This window comes from Carassius auratus, chromosome 7 (assembly GCF_003368295.1).
Source record: "Carassius auratus strain Wakin chromosome 7, ASM336829v1, whole genome shotgun sequence".
In the NCBI taxonomy this organism is placed as follows: domain Eukaryota; kingdom Metazoa; phylum Chordata; class Actinopteri; order Cypriniformes; family Cyprinidae; genus Carassius; species Carassius auratus.
Genome location: NC_039249.1, coordinates 9,907,123 through 9,932,055, shown reverse-complemented (window position 1 = coordinate 9,932,055; position 24,933 = coordinate 9,907,123). Strand labels below are relative to the sequence as shown.

The 24,933-nt window shown below is 35.8% G+C and overlaps 3 protein-coding genes across 6 annotated transcripts; 1 reads left to right on the top strand and 2 right to left on the bottom strand.

Annotated features, from left to right (window-relative positions):
* Nucleotides 1-604: 604 nt before the first annotated feature.
* On the bottom strand, nt 605-13,577 carry LOC113105810 (uncharacterized). 2 transcript variants are annotated; one of them, XM_026267124.1, is made up of 21 exons: nt 13,279-13,577; nt 10,206-10,574; nt 8,146-9,811; nt 7,767-8,042; nt 7,303-7,686; nt 6,798-7,223; nt 6,158-6,448; nt 5,788-6,042; nt 5,436-5,681; nt 5,076-5,333; nt 4,681-4,989; nt 4,312-4,581; nt 4,122-4,205; nt 3,583-3,745; nt 3,219-3,283; nt 2,897-3,108; nt 2,023-2,279; nt 1,831-1,944; nt 1,518-1,689; nt 1,360-1,404; nt 605-1,276 (listed from the first exon to the last, which is right to left on the bottom strand). In XM_026267124.1, exons 2-21 carry the CDS (start codon nt 10,558-10,560, stop codon nt 981-983), a joined length of 6,144 nt encoding a protein of 2,047 aa, XP_026122909.1. In that variant the 5' UTR covers nt 10,561-10,574; nt 13,279-13,577; the 3' UTR covers nt 605-980. The 2 variants fall into 2 exon arrangements, with proteins under 2 accessions (XP_026122909.1, XP_026122910.1); XM_026267125.1 differs by having other exon boundaries at nt 608-1,276; nt 6,158-6,427.
* Nucleotides 13,578-13,964: 387 nt separating this feature from the next.
* adad2 (adenosine deaminase domain containing 2) lies at nt 13,965-18,451 on the bottom strand. 3 transcript variants are annotated; one of them, XM_026267165.1, is made up of 9 exons: nt 18,366-18,451; nt 17,547-17,961; nt 17,314-17,442; nt 16,896-17,046; nt 16,505-16,672; nt 16,165-16,379; nt 15,193-15,427; nt 14,670-14,802; nt 13,965-14,497 (listed from the first exon to the last, which is right to left on the bottom strand). In XM_026267165.1, the coding sequence occupies exons 2-9, from the start codon at nt 17,953-17,955 to the stop codon at nt 14,387-14,389; spliced, it is 1,551 nt and encodes a 516-aa protein (XP_026122950.1). In that variant the 5' UTR covers nt 17,956-17,961; nt 18,366-18,451; the 3' UTR covers nt 13,965-14,386. The 3 variants fall into 3 exon arrangements, with proteins under 3 accessions (XP_026122950.1, XP_026122951.1, XP_026122952.1); XM_026267166.1 differs by having other exon boundaries at nt 17,547-17,958; XM_026267167.1 differs by having other exon boundaries at nt 18,349-18,396.
* A 742-nt stretch (nt 18,452-19,193) lies between these two features.
* Nucleotides 19,194-24,824, top strand: krcp (kelch repeat-containing protein). Its single transcript, XM_026267164.1, has 13 exons — nt 19,194-19,398; nt 19,726-19,884; nt 19,969-20,041; nt 20,685-20,744; nt 21,202-21,469; nt 21,569-21,700; nt 21,786-21,973; nt 22,154-22,350; nt 22,463-22,554; nt 22,867-22,921; nt 23,114-23,211; nt 23,711-23,805; nt 23,889-24,824. Exons 1-13 carry the CDS (start codon nt 19,337-19,339, stop codon nt 24,018-24,020), a joined length of 1,611 nt encoding a protein of 536 aa, XP_026122949.1. The 5' UTR covers nt 19,194-19,336; the 3' UTR covers nt 24,021-24,824.
* The last annotated feature ends 109 nt before the right edge of the window (nt 24,825-24,933 follow it).

Here is a 24,933-nt window from a genome sequence, read left to right as displayed (position 1 = left end):
CAGCGATCTCTTTAACCTAATAGTGAGGAATAATTCCTAAAATGCCAGATGGCAGGGAAAAAAATATGTGAAGATCAGTGTAAACTATATTGTACTCATGCTTTTTTTAAAAAAAAAAAATTACACGAAATTAAGCAAGTTTAAAATATTTCGATCCAGATCTTAATATTTCAGGATGATACGCACCATGATTAAAAAGTACAGATAAACTATTTTTAATAAATACCAATAAATAAATATTGGTATTGTGACCAAAAAAACAAACAAACACACACACAATTAATAGTAAACATAAGATTCAATGTGCCCTTTTTTTTAATCACAGCTATATGATCGTTCCTTTAAATAGGCTAAAGTATAGATGTTGAGTATTAAAAAGATGATATTCTTGATGTATGTGAAATATTTAGATGGTCAATGTACCTCTTTCGCTCTTAGTGAACGTTTGTAACCTTTCGAGTTCATACTGATAATTTTGTACCTTTTATGCAGGTGAGCAGTGCTGGTTTGTGTAAATCTTCCATGACTAATAAATATCTTTTTTTGTGTACTTTTTGCTCAGTTGACTTTAATCAACAAATATGATTCATATCTACACTTAATTTGTGAAATATTTGGACATATGATTCTCATATAAACAAATAATAGAAATAACCCACACATAATTACAGCAAATCTCATGTTGTTGTATCCTTAATGTTTTTAATGACTCTGAATTAAAGCATCAGCTAAATAAATACAGTATATGAACATATAGCCTGAGTAGCCTGAACATCTATACAATTCATTTACAAAATCAATTACAAAACCACATACACGGGTTAGAATTTACAGTAAAAAAAAAATACAATACAATTAACAGTTATTCAATGCATGATAAATGTTGCCACACCGAGGTAATCTGTTGTTGAGCGTTAGGCTAATAAAAAGTGTTTTTACAGTGAGATGTGTCAGTATGATCGAAAAGTCTGTGATATGCTCTAATCCTTAAGCCTGAACTTTCTCACATATGGCTTTAGTCGGTCTGTCACAGATTCATCATTGCGAGGCAGCTTCTTCATGAACTCACATATGGCTTTCACTGATCCTTCGAATCCCCATGTCTTAAGAACCAAAGTCACCAACTCACACCGTTCTTTTATTTCTTCAAGATTCATTGAACAAATGGGAATTCTATTTTCAGTGTGCATCATTAAATGCTTTAGTTTCTTGAACTCCTCACTTTTAAGATCCTCCATGATTTCACCAAGAGCAGATGTCCAGGTGTGACGGTTTACTAAACACAAAATTGACAAATAATTATCAGGAATTTTTTTTAAATGATGCATTATGAGAATCTCAGGGAACTAATTATGGTACCTTGATTGTTAGAATGTCCTTCAGATCTCATTTGTGCATGATTATCTATCAGTTACATGAAGAAGAACAACAACAACAACAACAACAACAAAAAAACATTAATTTCCAAAGCTTACTTATTTACCAAAAATGTTGAATTACCAACAATGTCTAATTACCTGTGTTTTGCTTGAGAATTATCCAACGCTTCCATGCATTTTTGAAGTTAACCGTAGCACTTTCCTTTATTTTAAGTTGAATTTTGATTCTCAGTTCAGTCACATCTTTATCTAAGAAGACTTCAAATGTAGGATGGTGATTACCAGCCTGCAAGGGTTCAAATAATTTTTCCTAAAGGACACAAAAAAACATAATCATACACAAAAAAAGGCCGAATAGCATTTTCTTAGGTTCTGTGACGTAACCCAGTTTAGCTTCATGGTGATAAAACAACTTTGTTGTCTGGGAGAAACCATCTCTGCATTCACATACCTTCGGTTGGACTCTGTTGGCTTTTTTTGAGATCAGAGTGTACTTTGAATTTATCTGTAGTTTGCAGTCAGAGCTGGTTTGAATGAACGCATACTGTTGTTGCTGTTCTTTAATCTGTTGGCAAAACAAGACTAGTGATGTGTATTAAAAAGAACCTCTTTAAAATAAAATGAGTACAAATTATGATCAGACCTCGGAGAGTGGGACATTGCTTGGCAATAGAAAAACCCAAAGCCTTTGCTGAGTGAGTGACATGTCAGGTTCCTGGAACAGCAACACCTGGCCATTGATGATTTTGTTATTTTGATCGTTCTCATCCACAATGCCATACCTAGATAAACTACGGACATTTACAGCTACATGCGTTCTTGAAAATTTCTTTGGAGAAAGGAGTTCCCAGGAGTCTTCACTGTATATATGGACAACAGATAGACTTCCAATTGCATCAACTGTAAATAAAAAGATAAGTGGTAAAAAAAAAAGAAGACAAAAACCAATTAAGATTTATAAAAATAATAATAATAAAAAAAAACTCACACAGTTGGGATTAAATATTATTGTGTTAATATTTTTAAATAAAGTTTTTCTGCTCAAACAAATACATTTTTTATATAAGCTTTTTCTTATTGACTTAACCCAATTTGATGGCACAATAAGATGAATATTAGTGAGCTGTTCATCAAGGCCACATACAGTAAGGCATATATGCTTAGTGTGGAGTTAACATATTGTCAATTACATTTGATTAAATACTGAAAATTACCAAGAATCGTCCCATCTAAATGTAAAATAATATGCAATAGTCATTTCAGTTTTAATAGCATTATAGAAACCATTTATAGTCAGTTAGTGCCCAGAAATAATGATTACAAAGAATCGGTTATTTAAAAGATTCCATTTCAGTGACAGCAAAGCTCAGGCGGCCAACATCATTGTTAATGAATGATAATGAAACTGAACTGATATGCAATGATCTCAGTTCTCTACAATAAACTGAATATTCATAGTATGCAGGGTATCCATGTACAGATAGGGTATCCATTCAGTGACATGCTTTATCCTTTACCGTGTGTCTCACAGTGTGGGAGGTGAAGTTCATAGATTTCTCCAGCAGAGGTTTTGATATCGAACAGAGGTCCAGCAGGCTCATAGTGAGTGTTGATGAGGAGCCGCATATCCCAGTGAGCCACATAGTACTCTACACATCCACTTCCTTTCAGTCCAAATACTAGCCCTGTTGCACTGCACATGCAAAGGCCTTCTGTCTTCCATTGAAACCTGCAAAACAATTAAACAAAAAAAAGTTTTTTGAGAAACTATTTAAAATAAAAAAAGTCATATTTTTTTATTAATAAGTCATAACTCAAAGACAAAGAGAATTTACTGACCTATAGATCATCTTGCCATTATTTACTGCTAGTTCAGGATCAAACTTCTTTATGAGATCTTCTGTCTACAATATAAAATGTTGATTACTGATAGAAGGTACTGAGAAATCACTTAAGAAATAGCAAAGTATCTGTGCTCTTCTCTTGTATCCTAATTATGTAATTTTGCCTTCTTGAATTGTATCCCCTATATTTTACACACTGGGTTGATTTGCTTTGTAAATTTAAATGCATGACTGTTTAATTAGGCAGAATTAAAGAGATCTTTTGCAAAAAAATCTAATTCCTTCATCTTCACCCAACTAATGATTTATTAGGCTTTTAGTAGCATAATACAAAAGTGACACATTCTTGGTACCAGTACCTTAACAAAAGAAGTGACTGATTTTCCCATCTCACTTTTTGATCTCAAATCTTTTGTGATGTAATTCTGTGTTTGGATGCATCTTCTTGTATTAGCCTGTTGGGTTTGAAAGCGTGCTTCTTCGAACAAGAGGCCCATCTCTGTTATTTGGTTGTCACAAAGGCTATGCAAAAGATTGAATAAAGATTAATCAAGAATTCAGTTCTGTTTAACACATCAGAACAAACCAAACCCGTTAGTTAAACAAGCAAACAGATAAAGCTACAAGCAACTGAGATGGTGAGGACTTTACCATAAAAAGACACGCATTATGACATTGTGTGATTTATAAGCTACTACTAAAAAAATCCCCATCATTGTAGAGTATTCTTCATGATCTCAAATTACTGTGTTAAATAGGATACACCCAAAACATTTAGGTTGTACCCCTGGAATAAGGGCAAATAAACTAATTATCAGTTTTTTTTTTTACCAGATAACATTTTTCAATGCAATACAGTGCTAGCTGCTTAAAATATAAAATTGAACACCATAATCACCATATGGTCTTTGTGAAACTGTTTTCATCTAAGGTTTTGCGGAGTCTCAGCACACCTTTATCAGTTATGTCATTTCCAGTAAGACTGAAAAAAAAAGTGTTAAGAGAAATCATTAATCATATGGTTTAAATAAAGAAATAGAGATAAAAAACAGCCCAGTCTTTTCTTAAATTATCCCATAAATACTCACTCTAAAATCACAATTTTGTGGATGTGAGGGAGCAAAAGATCCAAGCATGCATCTGTGATCTGGCAATAGCTGAGATTAAGGTGTGTGAGCTCCTCTTTGTCATCCAGAACTAACTGCAGAGACTCACATGTACGATAGTTAAGAGGAATGCCACTGATGTTCAGCTCTTTTCCAAGAGCTTTGGAAAGTGACGATGCCCATTGCAAAGACATGGCCATGGGGGCATTGGAAATCAAGGTTAAAACCTGAAAAAGAAGACTTTTGCCCAATCTGTAAAACAGAAGTTTTTGCAACTGAATCATTTAATCTTCTGTAAAAATCTCACAATAAAATTAATGACCTTAATTTATGTTAAAAAAGAGGACTCACTGAAGATTTACTTTGTGCAGAATAGGGAATAGAATCTCAAGTGCAGAATCATCTGCTTGGCAGTCGTGTAAAATCAATTCTGTATTGCACGTTGATGTTTTAATGGCAGAAGAAATGGCTTTAAAATCATTTCGACTCATAGTTAGAAGCTCCCTATTCTCTTGACCAGAACGGCCACTGCCGAGAGAAGAATTGCAGGAGAAGTCCAGTTTGTGGTTCAGTGCAGTCAAAAGGGAAGACGCCAAATATCCTTGATTTTCCATGTCCTTAGACGCATGGAGAAAGTTCAACAACAGCTTTCTATCAACCCTAGTACCATAAAGCAGTAGTACTGTGAGTATAATGTAATGCACATTTTAAATGTAAGCTGAACAAAAGTTATTTGAGCACATTACCTCAGATCAGATACTCTGTGCAGAAGTTTGACGATGCTGTCAGTCTCATGATTTGGTATGACGGAGTTCAACAGGTTGAGCTTAACACCATCACTATAGTGCAGGGCAAAACAGAGAGCTTTGCAGTCCGTTGAATTCAGTTCTCTCATGCAAAGATTGATCAGGTTAGTTGAAGATTTAACTAATTTCACAATCAGATGACCAGCATGGTTTTGGTGTATCTCCTTCAATGCAGCCCTGACAAACCGGGGGCTTATCCTGCATTATAAGAAAGATTTTTTTAGAATGCCAAATGCTTACAAAATCATAAAGTGTAGATATGAATGAATATATTAAATTGTACACCAGTAAAGATATTGCCTTTTAAAGCACACTTTGTCCAGTAAAGCAAGAAGGCTTGGAACTTTCAAGACACTAAATCTACCCTCTGCAAGGTCTAGTGTCACTTGCTTTGTGGTGCCCTGTATTAGGTAAGATAAAACCTCCCAGGACAAATTACAAGGTGATAAATCACCATCAATTTTCTCCAGGAACAGCTGTGTCAAATTTTCATCATGAGCATCATAGACAATTTCTGCCAGTCGTTGCAGAGTCACTTCATGAAATCTGTTGTCACAGAATTCTTATTAATATAAATTTCATAATTTTCAAGTAAATAAACATTTCAAGGTATGAAATTATTTATATTCCACAGCAGAATCATCAGACTTACTTAATGGACAAGGGACCCTGATGACACAGCAGACAAATGAGCCAGTGAGGCTCAATATTAAATTCAGACAGGTTCAAGCTGTGGACTCTCCAGACTCTTAGAAGAGAAGTTAGGTTACTTAATAGCTGGCCTAGTGCTCTCTCTGGTAGATGAGAGTTAACCAAAACCAAAGACAGCTCTTTCACAGTTACAGCATTTATTTCTTGATCTGATATGACCAGTCTTGCCAGCTTTGTAGTTGATACCTCATTTACTCTGAAAAAAAAAAAAAGTTAAATAAAATAAAAATCAACAATGAAAAAAGTAAGCAAGGGTACTTGGTCAGAACACCAAAATTTGTACAAAGAATTTACGTTGTAAAAATGATTACCTCAATTTTTCAATCTTTTGCACATTTGAAAAGAGGCAGGCACAACCTTTACAAGAGATCATTTGAGGAAGAAGCCTGAGGGAGATGTTCTCCTCTTTGTCCAGCAGTTTAAAAACATTGCCAACAGCTTTGCAGAGGCGACTTGGCAGCATGTCTATCAAAGAAATGCTAAAACCAAGGGATCTTAAAAGCTCAGCAATCTGTATTGGATTCCATTCGCTGTCTGCTGAAAGGACTTCACACACAGACTGGAAAAACTGCTCATTACAACTATAAAGAAATAGCAAGTTACTACACAAATAAAAATGAAATGCAAGGAAGCGCACTTAAATATAATTTAAAGAGATAGTCCAGCAAAAAATGTAAATGCTGTCATATTTTACTCAACCTCATGTGTTTTTAAACTGTATGAATCTTTCTTCAAAAGAAAAGTTTTTTAGAAATGTGTATTGTCTATATAATGCATGTCAAACATGATTAAAACTTTTTGGTTATCAACATTCTTCAAATAACTTTATCTGTGTACTGCAAAGGAAACAAAGTCATACAGTTTAATAGATTATGACAGAATTCTCATTTTTAGGTGAACCTTTTACACCACCAAGTGAAACATCATGCATTTTAAAGGAAATCAACTCACCAAAGGTGTGAAATATAGGGTAAACAATTTAGGAAACTCCTAAGTTTTTCACTTTCACATGACCAGCCTGTGAGCTCCACAGATTTTTTGATGGCCTGAAGCTTCAGTAGCTCAGTAAGAGCAAAAGTCTTCTCTAGTTTTTGTAGGTCCAATGTCCATACAGCAGGGGCAACCTGAAGAATGGGCTTCAATGCTGGAAGCGTTATGTTCCATGATGAACTTTCCTTCAGCTGGGTGAAGAGATCCATGAGGAAAGAGCTCTGCATGTCTTTGCTGTCTTCAGCAAAGGGAAACGTTGAGTAACTGCATGCTGCAGAAAGGCTTCTTAGTTTTGCCCCTCCACTTTCAGATGCAAGAATGAAAAGATCAGCAACAATCTTCACAATTCTGTGGATGTCTTTGGGCTGTCTCAGAGCAGCACTGAACCTGCATTGTATAAAAAATGTTTATATATACTTAAGAACTATGCATAGTTGTTTTACATAAACGCTTAAAAAAACCTCACCTCATTTCTGTAATGTAAGGCATACATTGAAGAATTATTTTAAGTTCACTCTGCTCATATGTGATGTGATCTAGTTCAGCTGGCTTCCTTAAATTTAGAACTTGCATGGTTTGGAGAAGTAGTGACACTGATGGGTTTGAAGGCTGTACAACCCAAGTAGATGGCAATGCATAGAAAACAGGTTGCAAAACTGGAAGAACATCCATGTTCTTGGCATGTTCATGCAATTTCAGCAAGAATTTACACTGCTCATCAAAGCTCTCTCTTTGATTATTGCTGCAAACAGACAGCAGTTTCCTTACACATCGTTGACCTGTCTCATAAATAGCTCCTTGAAGATAGAGCTCTGTTTCTATAGCTACTTTAAATTGATGGGGGGAAATCCTATGAACATACAGAATATATGTGAGTTAAGTATAGAAAAAGTGTAAAAATGTAATAAAAATCAGTGAAAATGGTTGTACCTAATGCTTGCAATATTGGGTAAGTTCTCAAAAATTGCCTTCTGCAAAGATCTGGATATGACCTCTTCATTTACATGCAGGAAAAGATGAACACTGATCTCTGATCTCTTGTTTTTAAGGACTTCTCCTATCCTTTGAAACACTCTCTGGTCTAGTGTTTCAAGTGCAGAGAGATGCATTTCAAAGCTGAATAAGCTAAGCAAGCTATCAAAATCTGAAAACTGCCCTGCTGAAAGAGCCACTCTCCACATTTGAGATTTCAATGTGCTTGTTGACCTAGGAACAAAAATATACATCATATCATTTTGCAATTGCTAGACAATAATGAAAGGGAGTGACTGTTTTTTTTTTTTTTTTCAAAAGCCATAACTACTTCTACCTGAGAAATTTCAGATTTTTCAATGAGCTTAGAAGTAGTTTCAAGCCGGGATCAGTGATGCTACAATCTGTGAGATCCAGATGAATATTCCGATGCACAGCTTGATTTACCACATAGGATATTACACAGCACTGGTGAGGATCAAGTGTTTGGTCTTCTAAATCAAGTTCATACTGAACCTTTTGCAGGAAGAGTTGGCATGCCTCAGGGAAGTGATACTCATAAAGGCATCGGCACACAAATAAGATGTTGTCAGCTTCCACAAACTGCTCACAATCGCCTTCTTGATTCTGTTCTTTGGTGTAAAGGAAAAGGTCTATAATCTGTTGAAAGTACTTGACACGTGTGGCTTCTATCTGTTCTACTGGCACCAAACACTTTATGAGCTCCACTACATTATCGGAAAGAAGTCCAGACAAAAATGGCATAATATATTTAAGGTATTTCCCATCTTCATTGTTCTGGCATTTATCCAGTACATTGGTAATCTTGTCAGGATTTAAAACTAGATAAAGAGCTGCCCAAAACTCTTGCATTGTATTATGCAGGAATGCATACACTTTGCAAGAGGTTGTGGATGGATTCCAGAATTGCTTTGTCAAGAAAGCATTTTGCACAGACTTGTCTTCATAATCCAAAGCTGTCAGGTTCACTGTCTTTGCTAGCATTGCTTGATAGGAGGCTAAGGCTAAGTTTATGACATCCCTCTTGTTATCTTTAATGTACTTATCCAAGTGCTCCACATCTTGGTGCCCATGTTGTTTCATGCAAAATCGAAAAATTTGGACATACATCTCTGTAACTGTAAATGGCTTATTCCTTGCTTCAGTAGGACTTACTGAAATGCAGGCAGCTACTATGAAGGCATACAGTGGTACAGAGCATAAACTAAACAACTCTGGGTTTTCCAAAGCACCAATGTCATCTGTTGTTCCCAACATCCAATCAAAGTATTCAAAGATGGACTTATTATTAAAGCCCTGAACCTCCACTCGATAAGACCGCCAGTCTGACAAATAACCTGTGTCCTCAGCTTCTGGTCTGCAAGTGGTCAACACTTTTGCATCCTTTAGAAATTCTTTCTCCAATAGTTGTTTAATCACAGAGTTTCCAATCACATCCATGATACCATCAAAAATTATAACAACATTCTCTGAATTGCTCTCAATATTTTCCAGGACTTCTTTGGGCGCTTTATCTGGGGACATGTACTTTTGAAAAAGAAGATCCTTCAAGGTTTGAGGATATGGAGACTGAGTGTAGACTCTCATCAATGGCTCATCAAAATAAAACATATAGCTCACTGGAATGTTTTTCTCTTCTGTCCAAAGTCTAAGTATCTCCAGTGCAACTGTTGTTTTACCCACTCCAGGTTTTCCCACAAGCAGGATGCTTCTCTCATCATTCATTAGCAAGTCTTTGGGAGACAACATTTTCTTGGCTGTTGGAATGTAGGTCTTCATTTTCTTTGAACGTGATTTCTTGCATCCCTTATTCTTCTTAAGCTTTGCACCTGTACTAGAATCTGTGTCCATAACAAGGGGCACGTACATGAAGTGTTTTCTTTTTTGCTCATTTTTTAAGAAATTCATACTTTGGTTCCATTTATCTTCCAGTATTTGTCTTGCTTTCCATCTCAAAAGGCCCTGGTATTTAATACAAGGATCTGAATATGGAAAACATAAAAAAAAAAAAAAAATCCTTAAGATATCTACAACAGTACAATGAAAACCAGTGAACTTCTCTGAAAATATGCTCCGGTCTTAAAAAAGGTCAGTCAAAATAGACTAAATGTTCATGTCACAAAATGACAATTACAAATGTATTTTGTTTGTCTAGCATTGCTCGTTTCCAAATTCCTTAAATTTTGAGACTTCATTGATCGAGAACAGTAAATGAACTTCAATATACCAATATACTTTGGCTTCCCCAACTTTCACTATACGCATCTGATTAAATAAAGCTATCAATAAAACTACAGCTAAGAATAATAATACACTTATCTAGTCTACTTGACACAAGAAGTAGGAGAATACAGAATTCCTGTGCTTGTTACCTACCTGCTGTGTTTGCTGTCTGAGATTGTGGTTCTTCCTGGAAGGAGAAACAACTAATCCAGTGGTGTAAATCTGGAGAACCCGAAGCATGTCTTGGAAATACTTGAAATCTTTTTTTGTCAAGAATTTTTAAAAACTTATAGCATGCTTCTTCACCTTTAGAAATAACTAGCTCAAGGATAATCTTGATCTTATCCTGAGTAATTTCCACAGATTCAATTGAATTAAGCTCATGAGTTTTGAAGAATTTGCACTGGTTTAAGGCTTCAATTACAGGATCACAGTTTAAATGAGATCCAGTTAGCAGATTCTTTCCATTTTCTAGGAATTCCTGTGCAGATTGCTGGGTGCTCGCCATCCTCTGTTCTGCTCCTGTCATAATCAAATTCTGAGAGATTAGTCATGAGGAAGAGGGTAAAAAAAACAATGTTTGGAATCATTAGTCTAAGTTGTTGTACAACTAACAAATTATTTTAAAAGATCAACAACAACAAAAATTATTAAAATGACACATTTTTAGTTTAAAATTTAAATGCACACTCTGACAGTAATACAGTGGTTTCCAGGGTTAACCAACTCATCTATCGTTAGTCTATTGCAGTACATGCAGCAAGTTTTTGTAATAAATAAAAAGAAAACAAGTAGACAGAATATAAAAAGAAGAATGCAAGTGTAAGGGGGTGAATTTTTAATACATAAAATGAGAACAAGTAGATATTAAAGATTGTATTTTTTATATTATAAAAATCAGAGGTTATAAAAAGTACTAAAAAAAGTTTACTAAAGTGAAAGTACAAGTACTCATTGTAAGTTTTACTCAATTAAAAGTACAAGTATCTGGTCAAAAACATAATTGAGTAAAAGTTAAAAAAAAAGTACAACTATAAATTGACCCCAAGTATTAAAGTTGTAATTAAGTAATTAAGTATTAAAGTAGAAGTACTTTTTTTTCCCCAACAACCACAATTAAAATGAAACAGCGGAACACACACACACACACACAAAAAAAAAAAATAGAGGGAAAGGGATTAAAAGGAAACTCCATCATTCCCACCCTCATGCCATCCTATATAACTTTCATTTATCAGATGAACACAAACTAAGAGTTTTAGAAAAAAAATTATAATTCTCTTTATGCAAGTGTATGGGACATCCGAAAATGACACTTCAAAAACTATACACAAAGAGAATATGAAAGTAACACATGCAACCCCTGTTAATCAATCAGTCTTATTAAGTGAAACGTAAGAAAAATACAAATACCAATATTTTAATCTGGACCGTCATGTTCACTTTGTGTGGTTTCTGAAGTGGTCCTGTCCCCTTGCATTATATGGACAAAAAATCTTTGCTTGTGTTCATGTGAAGAAAGAAAGTCACAAACATCTTGGACGACAGAGGTTTAGTACGTGGTGAGAGAATTTTCATTTTTGGGTGAAATATCTCTTTGAAGAGCAAGATGTGATGGAGAGGCTAGAAATATATTCCAGACAGAATACAAGAATGTGTTGAATTAATGAGGAGAGTCTTAGAATTAAAAGATACAACTTTAACGTTTTTAAAGGCCACTTTATTTGTGTTGTCTATTCAACATCACTGTCTAAAAGGACAATTAATCTTTTAAATGTTTATTTGGGGCATTTAGAGTTTTTTCTTAGCAAATATTGATAATTATTTGTGACTAATTAGATTAATTAATGAGAAAAGCATGTAATTGTTAAGATAAAAAAATATTCACTGACAGTCCTCATTCCTACTTAATGATTCATATAATGACATATTGTAAATACAACTTATCCACCACCTGGTAAGAACATCACTAAACATGAATTACAATTAATTTAGCATATAATGTTTATTTAAACACTTTTTTGGCGATTTATAACATTTAATAAAAATGTGATAGTGATTCAGGACAGGCTAAAAACACGATTTGGAAAATGGATTCATGGTGTACTCGCTTATAATATACATTTTGTGTACTTTAAACACAAAAAAAAGTTACGGACCGCAGCTCTGATTGGTTGTTTCTCTTACCGTTCCAGGGGTACCGCGGCGGAGTAACCCAGTACCTTTGTGATTCTTCATAGACATAAAGAGAGAGAAGTAGCTCCGGCTACAATGTCCTTCCGCAACACGCAAGCAGTTCTGTTTATTAACCGCTCAAAAGTTACCGACTGCAGCTTTAATTGTATTTAAATTCTCATCACTGATTTTATTTTCACTCAATTTTGTGCATTCAGCTAATATATTACATAGCTAATGGCTCTACATAGCTAACTTTGCTACCAGTATGCTTCCTCAGATTTGATGGTGAACTTTTGAAGCCAGACGTTTAACTGATGAAAGTCATAATTGAAGTAGAAATGTGTGTGTTTGATGCATGGAAATAAGTTCTCACGTCAGGCACACGTTTGAGCTTCTGTTTACCATATTTAATGTGCAGAAGATAATATAAAAATATAATGTACTTTTCAAGGTGAAATAAAATTGCAAGGAGTAAAAAGTACTGTTTTTGTTTATTCAGATATGTAATCAAGTAAAAGTAGTCAGTTTAAATTGTACTTGAGTAAAAAATAAAAAATATAATACTTAAGTAGAGTAATCAAGTAAAATTACTCAAGTATTTTACACCTCTGATAAAAATTACTAACTTGTTATTAACACTGTGAAGCCTGAAATAATAAAATAATAGCCTATTCATATACAGAGGGGAACGCAAAGGAAATAGTTTTAAAACATGCTTTAAAACACGTGTTTTGGTAACAGGACTAACTGAAGTTATCCGAGATTATTTAATAGAGTATAGAAAATGTAATATTTGTGTTATTATATTCAGTTTTTAAAAATATAATTAGACAAGTTTTACAAGAAACAATTGGCAACAATTCGATAGAATTGACCATCTACAAAGAGCCAGTTACAAAAACAACAAAATGTAACGACAGTGGTGCACAGAAACTCGATTTAAGAGGTGAATAGTTAACCGAAGATAAGGAAATACAAGTTCCAACCTCGCCCCAGAGTAAAAGAGGGCACAAAACCAAACCCGTATGTATGTAACCTGATTACCAACCTTGTTCAGCTCATCACTTTAAACTCGTACAAATAAAATCCATCAAGACGACACTAAGGTTTGTAAATCCACCCATGGACAAGATCCGCTCTCCACTTGGATTTAATAGCCAAAGCAGTAGGCTACTTTTCGCCTTTCAGGTGTAGGTTCATGTCGCACATCCGGAGTAATGAGGCGTCAGTCAAACCAAAATACTTTCGGTTAAGGGTTTAGATAAGCTATTAATTTAGGCTAAGTACAAACATATCCATTCACAGAGATCACTTCACTGTTACTTTCCTGTGCAATCAGCCAAAGGCGTGGTTAACAGCTTGACATTTAGGTTTTAATATGTGAAGATGTTATGCGTGTTAAAATGTATAAAGCAGAACTTAATATTTTCCAGTGTTTTCTTACTTTACACATAGCTACATTGTTCAGTCAAACTGCACTATATGCATTTTCCAATATACGATTTGTTTTAAAACTCACAGGCGCACACACACACACATATATATATATAAACATAATAGTAACCTTCAACCAATAGCATAGCATACAGTAGGGTGATAACCACCATAGACATTGCGGAGTCTGGATAATAAAATATGGCCAAGAATAATATCCAGTGCAAAGTACTTGAAGTACTTTTACCATTATTAATTGTAATTAACTATTAATTAACAATTATTTAATTCATTTCAATAAAGAGCCACATCACAACAACCTCACAATGTTTTATTATTCTTTATCATAAATTATGAATGAACTTATAATAGTACTCTAATATTTATGTGTAGGTATGGCAAGCCAACATAAATTACTTTCATTGCAATCTTTCTTATCAAACAAACAATAAAACAACAAATCACAGAACTGAAATAACACTGCAAAAGAAAAACCACCACACAAACACTAATGAACTATCGGGTCAAAATAGCGGCTAAAGCTCTTCCACTTTTAGAACAGAATTTTTTTCAGTGGAAGTGAATATCTGATATCTGATAAGGAACATGTAAATGAACACATCTTCAAACGTCAATGTACATTCAACAGGAAAGATGACTATCTGTTGTACCTGAAATGTCTGGGAACCAAAGTGAATTTCAAGGGTTGTTCAACCTGTCATTTAACGACTGAAGCAATCTACCAAGTGTTTAGAATTCCACGGTCCAGCATTGTTAGCCAAGAACTGCATACTGACGTGAGTTTTGGTCTCCTGATACAGCTGGGCAGCCATCTAGACAGAACAAAGCAGATTAACAGCTTACGACAACAGCACGATATATAGCACGAAAAGGCACAATCACAAACATTCAACCTCAATTTTAACATATGAACCCCAAAAAATGTATGATAAAATAACTTTGACGTGTGAATATTGTTATCCAAACTAAAATAAATGTACATACTTTAGCTTTGCGGTATGTACTGAATGACAAAAAGTCATGGTGGCCTGCCAGCGCTGAGACTTTTCTGAAGCAGAAGTACAATGCTCTTTTACAAAGTCTGCTGGATGATCCAGGACCGCTTACAAATGGAGAACTGAAAGAGAGAAATACTGAATAAATTATGGGAACTGAAAGCTAATGAATTTGAGTGGAATAAAGAAAAGCCTAAATAAGACCACACTCTTAAATAGTTATAGACGTTTTATGCAAATACTTTATTTTAGAGTTACATAATATCAAACTATAGGAGACAACACAATGGATATGAATCTAGGCAAAATGAGTGGTTGAACAAAAACAATACAATATTAAAGCATTGACTTGTCATTGAATACTGATTAAGGCATTGATTAGAAATATAAATATCTGCAAAGTATTAAACTAGATTCAGTCTCAAAGTGGCTTGGTTACAAAAGAGCTCCTCAAATATAACTGTTAGAGCATTAAACCTTTGCATTAAGCTCGTTTATTTAGTATGACTGACTTGTTGATTGCAAAACCAGTGGTGCTGTCCAGAATCTCAATACTGGAGTCTCCCAAACACCAGTTGATACTGAGGTCTTTGCAGTGGTCTGTGTTCTCATCAGGCCCCACATGCTTTCCACTCAGGAAGAAGATGGTGGTTTGTTTGAATGGAGGAGGCAGTGCATCATTCCAGCCGGTGCCCAGACGCTTGTTAATGATATCAGACACTTTCTCTGAGCAGTACTTGTTATCGCCTAGGCAACAATAAAGAAAATGTTAGAGTCCCCCTGGAAAATCAAGTTATTTTGTCAGTTTGTCTATATGGTGCTTTTAATTTGCTTTGAGGCAAACCATGTGCCAATCCATCAATCAACACCATTGCTAAGTGTTTCTCATTAAAACTGTAGTTTCCCAAAGGCAGTCCCACAAATGTGGTTTGAAACAGCCATGCGTTTGCTAAGTCACAAAATTCAATAACCAATCACGTCAAGGGATAGATTACTATCATTAGTACATCGCTTTTTCCATTTATACAAATGTGGCGTGCATACAGATTGCACGCAAAATATAAATATAGGATTACCAGCACAAAACCAGAACTAAATTTAGTTTAAATCGAGTGGTTTAATGCAAATTTAGAACTGCTAACTTGAATAATAAACCGCGGCAACAGAGTAAAAGTAGCCCAGAGTCAGACCCATCTCTCCTGCACTGGCAGCTGCACTTCACGCACATTGCTCAAGAGCGTGAATTAAAAATCACAAGCAATGTATAGTAAATGAGGAAAGGGTGTAGCGTTACATTCAAGCTTTTTTTAAGGCATGAGAAAATTATTTTCACAAGAAAAAACATTTAGAAAATAAAACAATGAGTTTTATTTATTTAATAAATGCTGTAATTCTTCTCCCTGCTTGCTCTTAGATTTCAAAATGACTAATCAATCAATATCCAATTACCATATTTGGACTCTGAGAGCATTCTGTCACCTTACCAAGTACAATGCTGGTAATGTAGACTGGGTTGATGAAATGACTCAGTAGCGCCCCTTGCACTCCAGTGACAGTCCAACGGGTGAGTTTGGCACTGTCGGACATGCAACAGATGCGAGCACCCCACACACTTGGAAGCAGGAAGGCAGCAGGGATGAGAGAGCCTTTAGCATGGCACTGCAGCTTCAGAGTGGAGTAAGCACTGCTCTGAGACTGTCTGTGGAAAAACAAATCTCTTTTCACCATGTTCTAAATATAATACTCTTAATATACACAACAGAGTTTTCTAATATACACAGTGGAGAGCAGACAACAGAGCGTAAACAAAGTAGTTAAACTTACAAAACTATGCACTGAGCTGCTCCTTTGGGGGCTTTGTTAGTGTACAAGTGAAGGTAAATGTGTGGCTTGAGCTGAAGCAGTCGTTCAGATGGAACATTTTCCAGTATGGAGCGCTTCTTCAGCTCTGGATCAGCACTGTAGAACAGCAGGAGCTGCTTGTACAAGTACCTGTGACACCAGACAGGACAACAGACCTTTTTTCACATTTACATTTACAATAGTAGTTTAACTTGCAAATAGCCTAGAAACAGAAACCAAACATGTCTAAATATATATTGGACAAAATCAAATACTAAAAACAGCATTCATATAAAGCAATTCAAATAAAATCAGTTTTTCTTCCTCAATGTTCTTGGGTACAGAAATATGTCTAGATTAAATTTTCTTGCACCTTTTGAGGGCTCTGCGGGCGATGACAATGGCGTGGCAGTCATGGATGACAGATCCTGTGTAAGAAAGCCAACCACTGCAGCAGTTCTGACCTGACCCCAGAGCTACCACTTCATATTCCTCACAGCGCTCCCCACCTGTGTCAAGCACCTCTGACACACACATCCAATTAATAGAAAATGTATGCATGTATTATATATTTCTGCACACATATACATATACCAATCATAATGGTTTATACATGCACAATGCAATAAATGTTTCATCATTTGGTTTTCTATTAAAATAAGATTAAATTATAGGCTACCATAAAATTATAGTTATGTTAATAGCTACTTGTAGTTTGTCAGTGTAGTGTTTTTAGCACATCAAATTAAACTGATTGAAAATGAGAAATGCTACCTCTCACACACACTCACCTCTTTCCAGTACAAAAGCAGCGAAGCAGCTCTTAGTGTTGTGGTACTCGGGGGATTCTCTGAGCAGCTTGTCAAAACGTTCAGTACAAACAGCTGTTATGCGACATTTGTGCCAGTCTGTGAACTTCACTAAAAGAGCAAGAGTTTGAGACAACACTGGTAATCAAGAAACATCTGCAACCAAACATATACTGACTTTTTTTTTTTTTTTTTACTAGAAACTCCAGTCAAACCTCCAGTTCTCTGGTCCCTCCGAAGAGAGCCATCTGTATTGTCCTCCAGTATTTCTAGGGTGGTTTCACCTCCTGTAACACTGCTCAGACTCCATGCAGAAGAGGATTCTGGGTCAGAGCCCAGGTCGTCAACTTGGGGTGGAGACTCCAATGACTGGTCTTCTGGGGTCTGTTGTTTCACAGCAGAGGATTCCTCAGTATCAACAAAGTGGCGCAACTCTGGGATGGTGGATTGACTCTCTTCTCCAGTAGATGGAGAATCTTCAGACTCATTGCTAGGGGTGACAGGCCTGAAACTGGCTCTGCGGACGCCAAAGGTGGGCTCCCTCTCAGCGGTAAAGCGCATCATTAGAGTGGCAGCCATTCGTGGAAGCCGCTTCCCCTCTGCATTGATACCAAGATTTGCCATTATCTGCTGAAAAAATTTAAAACATACAGAATTGTAGAATACTGTAAAATTATATAACGTTACTTTAAAAATGACTGTACTTTACTGAGCCTGAAATATAATAGGTGTATCTGAGTTACAGTTTAGGACCTAATGCTAATTTGCCATTGTGTGACTGATAACGAAATACTAATAACAAACGTTCACATTTGCCTTCCTTACATGTATATAAAAATATACACGAAATAATGAGCTAAAGTGTAGGTGATGGAATAACAAACTTGACACTCGTTTAGCTTTAACTGCACTTCATTACAAAAGTGCTTGCTAAACGTACATTCACAAATCAAATTACTTGTAGTGTGTCAAAATGTAACAATATTGTCAAAAAAAGTTAGATATCTCAATGCTAACACAGTGTTTTACTGTACCTGATTAGAAAAGCGTCGAGTAATTGGTCAGCCGCTCTTCTTCACCTGTAACGTTGAGGCTCAAAGCTGAGCTAATGATGGGCGGAGCCTGCCTGAGTCACGTGATGAATTAATAAATTAATACCAAATAAAAAAAAAACATTACTATTTTTTATATATATGAAACATGTTCAACAATAACAAGATAAAAAAGAAATACCCGCTAACAACATGTAAAAATCTTCACATGGAATCAATAACCTTCAAAATAAGAAATAATAAGTTGGTCCCAAAAGTTAATGGATCAACACAACTGAATAGTATTTAATGATAGTAATTAAAATATAACCATAACAAAGCCTTTTTATATATCGAACCTCGGGAAGTTGTGTATATGGAAAGTTAAGGAACTATTTTATGTAAAACTGTTTGCAATATGCAAATAATAACACAGTTAGCATCTCTCCATCCCTTTACATGCATTGGACCAGCAGGTGTCACCAGCGGACAGTGTATTGATTTGCAGAGCATACTAGTTAGCAAATTTAAGCTTACTACATCATTATATAATATGTGCATTTTCTCCTTGTATCATTTTTCCGTGTTTGTGATCTCACTTTGTGATTAATGATGTGAAATTATTTTTCTACAAATTACCAAACACGACCATCAGAAGAATATCCCTCCTCCATGACGATCACGCATCCCGCCTGTAATGAAGTCGTTCATCCATTGGCTGACTTCACTTGTCAATCAACATTGCAACAACAGGAAAACAGTTCGCTTCTTCTATCGGATTGGTCGATAGCATTGCGTTCCTGCCCACTCGTCCAATCATTGTGCTTCGTGAATGAAACGTGGTGGCGGTGGCGCGAGTTTTATATTTATTGTGCTTAAGGTCGGCGGGAGATAAAGTTCTGTCTATTGGAGTTTAATTAAATTACGTTTCTAGCGTTTGTTCTGTTGGAGAGTGTCGACTTGAAAGCGTTACAATGGATGACTTTGGTGTTTATGCCATATTTGGAGTAGATGAACCACCACAGCAGATCTTAAGGTAAAATTCACTGAGATAAACAAGCATGATAGGAAATGCATTTTGCTGATTATTTAATGTTGTTTTAATGCAAATTAAGCCGTGCATGTTTATATTGATTCAGGTTGTTACGTGCATGAAATATATTTAGATTGCTTAATACGTTTGAATATTTTTAAGCTGTCTCTAAATTAAATACGACCTTGCTGTCTCCCGCCCTGTAAAGTTCGTGCGCAACTACAAACGTGCACAGTATCAACAGTACTGTAGCTACTGGTGTAGCTAACTGTGTTAAACCTATGTTCTTTATATGAAAGGGTTGTGTTCATCATTTATTTCCCACAACAGGCGTGAAGGATGGCAGAGTTCAATTGAGATCCAGCCGGGTGTCCATCTGATGGTTCTCTTCAGCAGAGGAGACTGGGGAAAGAGAGATTCAGTCTCTGTGGAACTGGCTGATGAGAGGAACATACCCATTAATATGGGAAAACTAACACCATTCAATAAGTACGTTTACTGTTTTTCGTTAAATCAGTCCAGTACGATTTAATATTAACCCTTAATCCGTAACTAAACCTTTCCTCTTCTCAGATGTCTGTCATGGGAATCTGGTGAGGATGGTGTCTGGTCCAGTGGAGCAACCTTAACTGTAAAACTCATTGGGGTGAGAGACTGTTCAAGCTCTGTTTCATTGTGTTACACAACAAATCCCAGATAAAATCTGTAGACTTATATCTTCTGTGCTGTTTTTTACAGTCAGAATGAAATGGAAATTCATCAATTTCTAAGAGCATAAAACATTTTGATTCATTTGTGAACTATTCATCAATGATAGGTAAAAATTGTTAGACTGAATGCATTGTAAGTCGCTTTGGATAAAAGCGTCTGCTAAATTCATACATTTAATTTTAATTAAATTTAATTTAATGTCATAACTCAATCTTCGGGTGAACACATTACATTTCTTTCTAGTGATGTATGCCAGTCTTCAGACATTTAGCCTACTTAATTAAATCCTTTCCTTTCTTGCAATCAACTTCATGCTTCAGTCAAATAATGTTCAATAGATATAACCAAGTACTTGTCAATCATCCATTTCATTTTGATGTAACTCACAAAACTGAAGATCTGTCACTGCTTCCATTTCTTTGTGACTCTGTTTCCATTACTGGTCAAAGATGTTACAGTCTTTACTGAAAGTATAATCAGATTATCCATAGTATATGAGATATAAGATTTAATGCATTTATTGTGAAGTCTTTGGATCTGTGCATACAGTTATTGACCCATGATCCTGTTTTCCAAAGGGTACGACAGAGTTTTTGGATCCGGGGCTGACTCTTTCACAGATGGAATGCACTCCAGAGGTGAGTTTAACCTCCCTTAGTAAAGGTGATTTATACATCTGTGTCAAAACTAGGCCTTAGGTTGTGCGAAGCCTGACGTGCACCTCTCCAAAAATGTAACACCTCTCACTCCGCATGTATTTAAGTTTTGTGCGTGTTTTATGCACTATGTGCTATTTTTTATTTTACAACATATTTAAAATAAAATGAAGCAAAATAACAAGTGTCTTGTCCTTTATTATATGAAGTAACATTATACATCACTTTGTTGTCCGTGGCACACAATGTTGTTCTGCCATGGTACAAGTCCATTGGAGATTTTGGAGATTAAAAGAATGGCATCTGTTCTGTTGTTGTCTCTCTCTTTTTTTTTTTTTTTTTTAATAAATGATCTGTTCTTTGATATTTACTTGCTGCTGTCACGACTGCTGCTTCTTCAGTTTTTGTCTTCAGTGTCTTCTCATTTCATTGTTTTCAGTGCATTCCCGCAGTACCTGCATTAAGAGAGTGTCCAGGCAAGAGGAAGCGATCTCCAGGACAGGAGGAGGAGGAAGTTAATGAAGGTAGAGGCAAGGAGAACATCTGCCCTAAGGCCTCTGAAAAGGTGACGCCTCAAAGACAGAGCAAGAGCAATCATCGTGGAGGTCAGACACGTCTCTTCTCACAAAAGGAGGAACCGACTACAACTTCCAGTTCTCAGAGCCACAAAGCTAAAGGCAAGCAGGCCAAAACCCCCTCACAAACTGGTAAGTGAATATTTTCATTGCGTAAATGTGGAACCTGTACATGAGTAACATGAATAATGTGGTATGGTAGTTATTGTATGTTTAACACTGTCTTTTCAGCTCCCCTGGACAAACCGTCAGGCCGTTGGGGTCAAACTCTCTGTCCCATTGATCCTCAGACAGCAATTCTGATTGGAGGACAAGGTGCCAGAATGCAGTTCTGCAAAGACCCCATTTGGAAACTGTGCACAGGTAAGTATTTCACATAGACTCCTGTCAGTAGATTGCAATATGCTTTTACTTGGTAGATGCAGCTCTGCTTTTAATATTTTTTCAGAGGATCTTTCTTGGGTACCTGCTGAAACCCTTGCAGAAGGACCCACCCCTGAGGCCCGCATTGGTCACACAGCGACTTATGACCCGGAATCTAAGCGCATCTTTGTGTTTGGTGGCTCCAAGCATAAGAAATGGTTTAATGACGTTCACATACTAGACACACAAACCTGGCATTGGACTTTGGTTGAGGTTAGTCTGCAATTGATTCTCAGATTGACAACTAAACCCTTTAAAACATTCACAGAACTATTCAGTATTACTGTGACGCATGTTAAGGCACATAAGATTTATTTTTGTGTCATAGATATCATCTGGTTTTAGGTTCTAAAATAAAACAAAGCTAATTTGAATTTCATTTTACTCCTTTAGGCGCAGGGAAAAGTGCCGCCTCTGGCCTACCACAGCTGCAGTATGTTTCGAGGAGAGCTCTTTGTGTTTGGAGGAGTGTTTCCTCGCCCACACCCAGAACCAGACGGCTGCAGTGACTCCATCTACATCTTTAACCCTGAAATGGCCATCTGGTATCAACCTATTGTCAATGGAGATAAGCCTGCGCCACGCTCTGGGTAGGGAACTTATGTTTTTTTTTTTTTAAAGTTGCATGATGTAATATTGAATTAACTGCATGACTGATGTTTTCAGCTGTACTGTGCATGTGTTTTTGATTTGTTTGTGCAGGCACTCAGCATGTGTGATGCAGGGGAGGATCTTTGTGTTTGGAGGATGGGACACTCCTGTATGCTTCAATGACATGTTCATGCTAGACCTTGGTAAATACTGCAAGAATTGTAAATGTTACCATATTTATTAGATTTTTAATTCAGGTGTTATCTAACTGGGGAAAATAAGCAGTAACGTCATGTTCATGACCACTAATAATAAAAGTCATTTTATTCCTATTGCTTGAGTCTACAAGATTCAACACTTTATTTTTTTCTAGTTTTAAACTGTTATAATTTAATATATGTGTCTAGGTTTTTTGCATATTTAATACCTGATATGACTCAGTGTTTTCACACATTAATTACTAAAGGTATTCTTTTAGTCAGCCTAAAATACCACATTGACACCACCTATTTCAGGTCTGATGGAGTTTTCTGTTGTGAAGACAAGTGGAACAGCCCCGTCTCCCAGAAGGTATTTAAAAAGTCTTTATTTACACTGAATAAATTGTCAGAAAGAATGGTTTGTTCTTGAAGTCGTGGTCTCTGCTGCAAATTAAATATATAATAGAAATTCAATCAATTACCTTATGGGTACATGATTGAATATATCTTGATCAGCCTAGATGTACTGAGTATTTGACCTCTGACCCTTACTGTATCGCAGCTGGCATGGCTGTGCGGTTCTTTCAGACTCCAGCTTCCTGATTCATGGGGGCTACAATGGGAACAACGCATTGAGTGATGCATTCATCTTCAACACAGGTGAGAATAAGGTTTTATGCCCCACTTCCATAGCCAGGACTGTCATTGTTACTATATACTCTACTGTTCAAAGTTTTTGGGTCAGTAAGACTTTTATGTTGTTGAAAATATTTTATACAAACCAAAGCTACATTCATTTGCTAAAAAACAGAGTAAAAGTAATATGAAATAAGTTTACAATGAGCTTTGACATAAAATTTTATTCCTGAATATTTTGCATCCATTACTTTACTCTTAAGTATTCTTCAGAAATCATTATAACCTGCCGATTTTGAGGAAACTGATGCATTTTTTTTTTTTTTTTTCAGGAATGATCAATATAAAGTTAACAGCATTTACTAAAAATTTAAATATTTTATAACATTGTAAATGTATTTATTTACATGTTAAATGCCTAGAGTAAAATTATTAATTTCTTAAAAATAAATTGGCTGTTCTTTTTAAAGATTTTATTTATCCTGGAGTATAAAGACAGCCTTCTTTCTCTCTTTCTCTTCAGACACTAGTTGCTGGTCCTCTCTGGCTTGTCCCCAGCTCTGTTCTGTACCCCGAGCAGGACATTCTATCATTACTATGCCCACAACATGCAAAAAGGTAAAAACATTAAATTCAAATTATGAACAGCTTTATCAAGTGGCTTCAGTTCATTATTTATAATAATTGTCTTTGTTTTACAGGGATGTACAGATGAACAAGAGGAACTTCCAGAGTCAGCCCCACAAACACTTCTGGTTTTTGGTGGTGGTGACAACGAAGGGAGCTTCTTCTCTGACCTTTTCACCATCCCAGCAGAGGAGCTACGAGACTAAAGTTTGATCAAGAGTTGGTTTTACATGCATTTTTTTGTGTGTGTGTGTGTTATCTCATGGTGTTTCAGATTTATTTTTTATTTTTTGTGTGTGTGGATTGATATGTGTAAAAAGAGGGTAAATGTTACACTTTCATTCAGGTATCTGCAATATGTCCTCATTTATTGAGAGTGGACTGTTTCCTAAAGAGAATTAATCACACTATTATTTACTCACCCTAGACTGGTTTTGAATGTGTTCTGTTCTTCTATAGAACATCAAATAACAAATGTAAAAGTCTTCACAGGTTTTTTAAGAAAACCACAGTGACAATGACTCCCAAATCCAATATGCCAAGATAAATTGGCTGTTGAAAAAAGACCTAAACTAACAGCTATCATGGAGACATCATGACCTCAATTCTGATTTAAGAACTATGATGATGATTGATTTGTGAAAACCTAAAATCCAGTGTTCTAGTGTAGTGTAAAAATTCTTCAGAAATTCTCATTTTTTGCTCCACACAAATTAACAGCATTTGTTTATGGATTTACATAAGGGTGCGTAAACAATGACAGGTTTTTAATTTGGGGTTGAACGATTCCTTTATGTCATTTTGTGATTTCACACACCCTCAGATTTGAACTGTGAAAAGCTTCGTGATGTCGGTTTTGTATATAATCTTACATGCCTAGTTTTAGACTAAGATTTTTTGGTTTGTTTTTTTTAAATGGCTGTAAATGTATTCATACCGTGTATAATTCTATCTGTAAATACCGTTGCAGCAGACCTGTTCAAAATTAAACGTTCTTTTGGAAATTCAAATGCCTCTTTGCTTCCGTTATTTCAACACTTCGCACACAATCACACAGCAGGTCAGGCACACAGATGCCATTTCTTGTGTCCAGGCATCTGCTCGATTTCAAAATCTCCA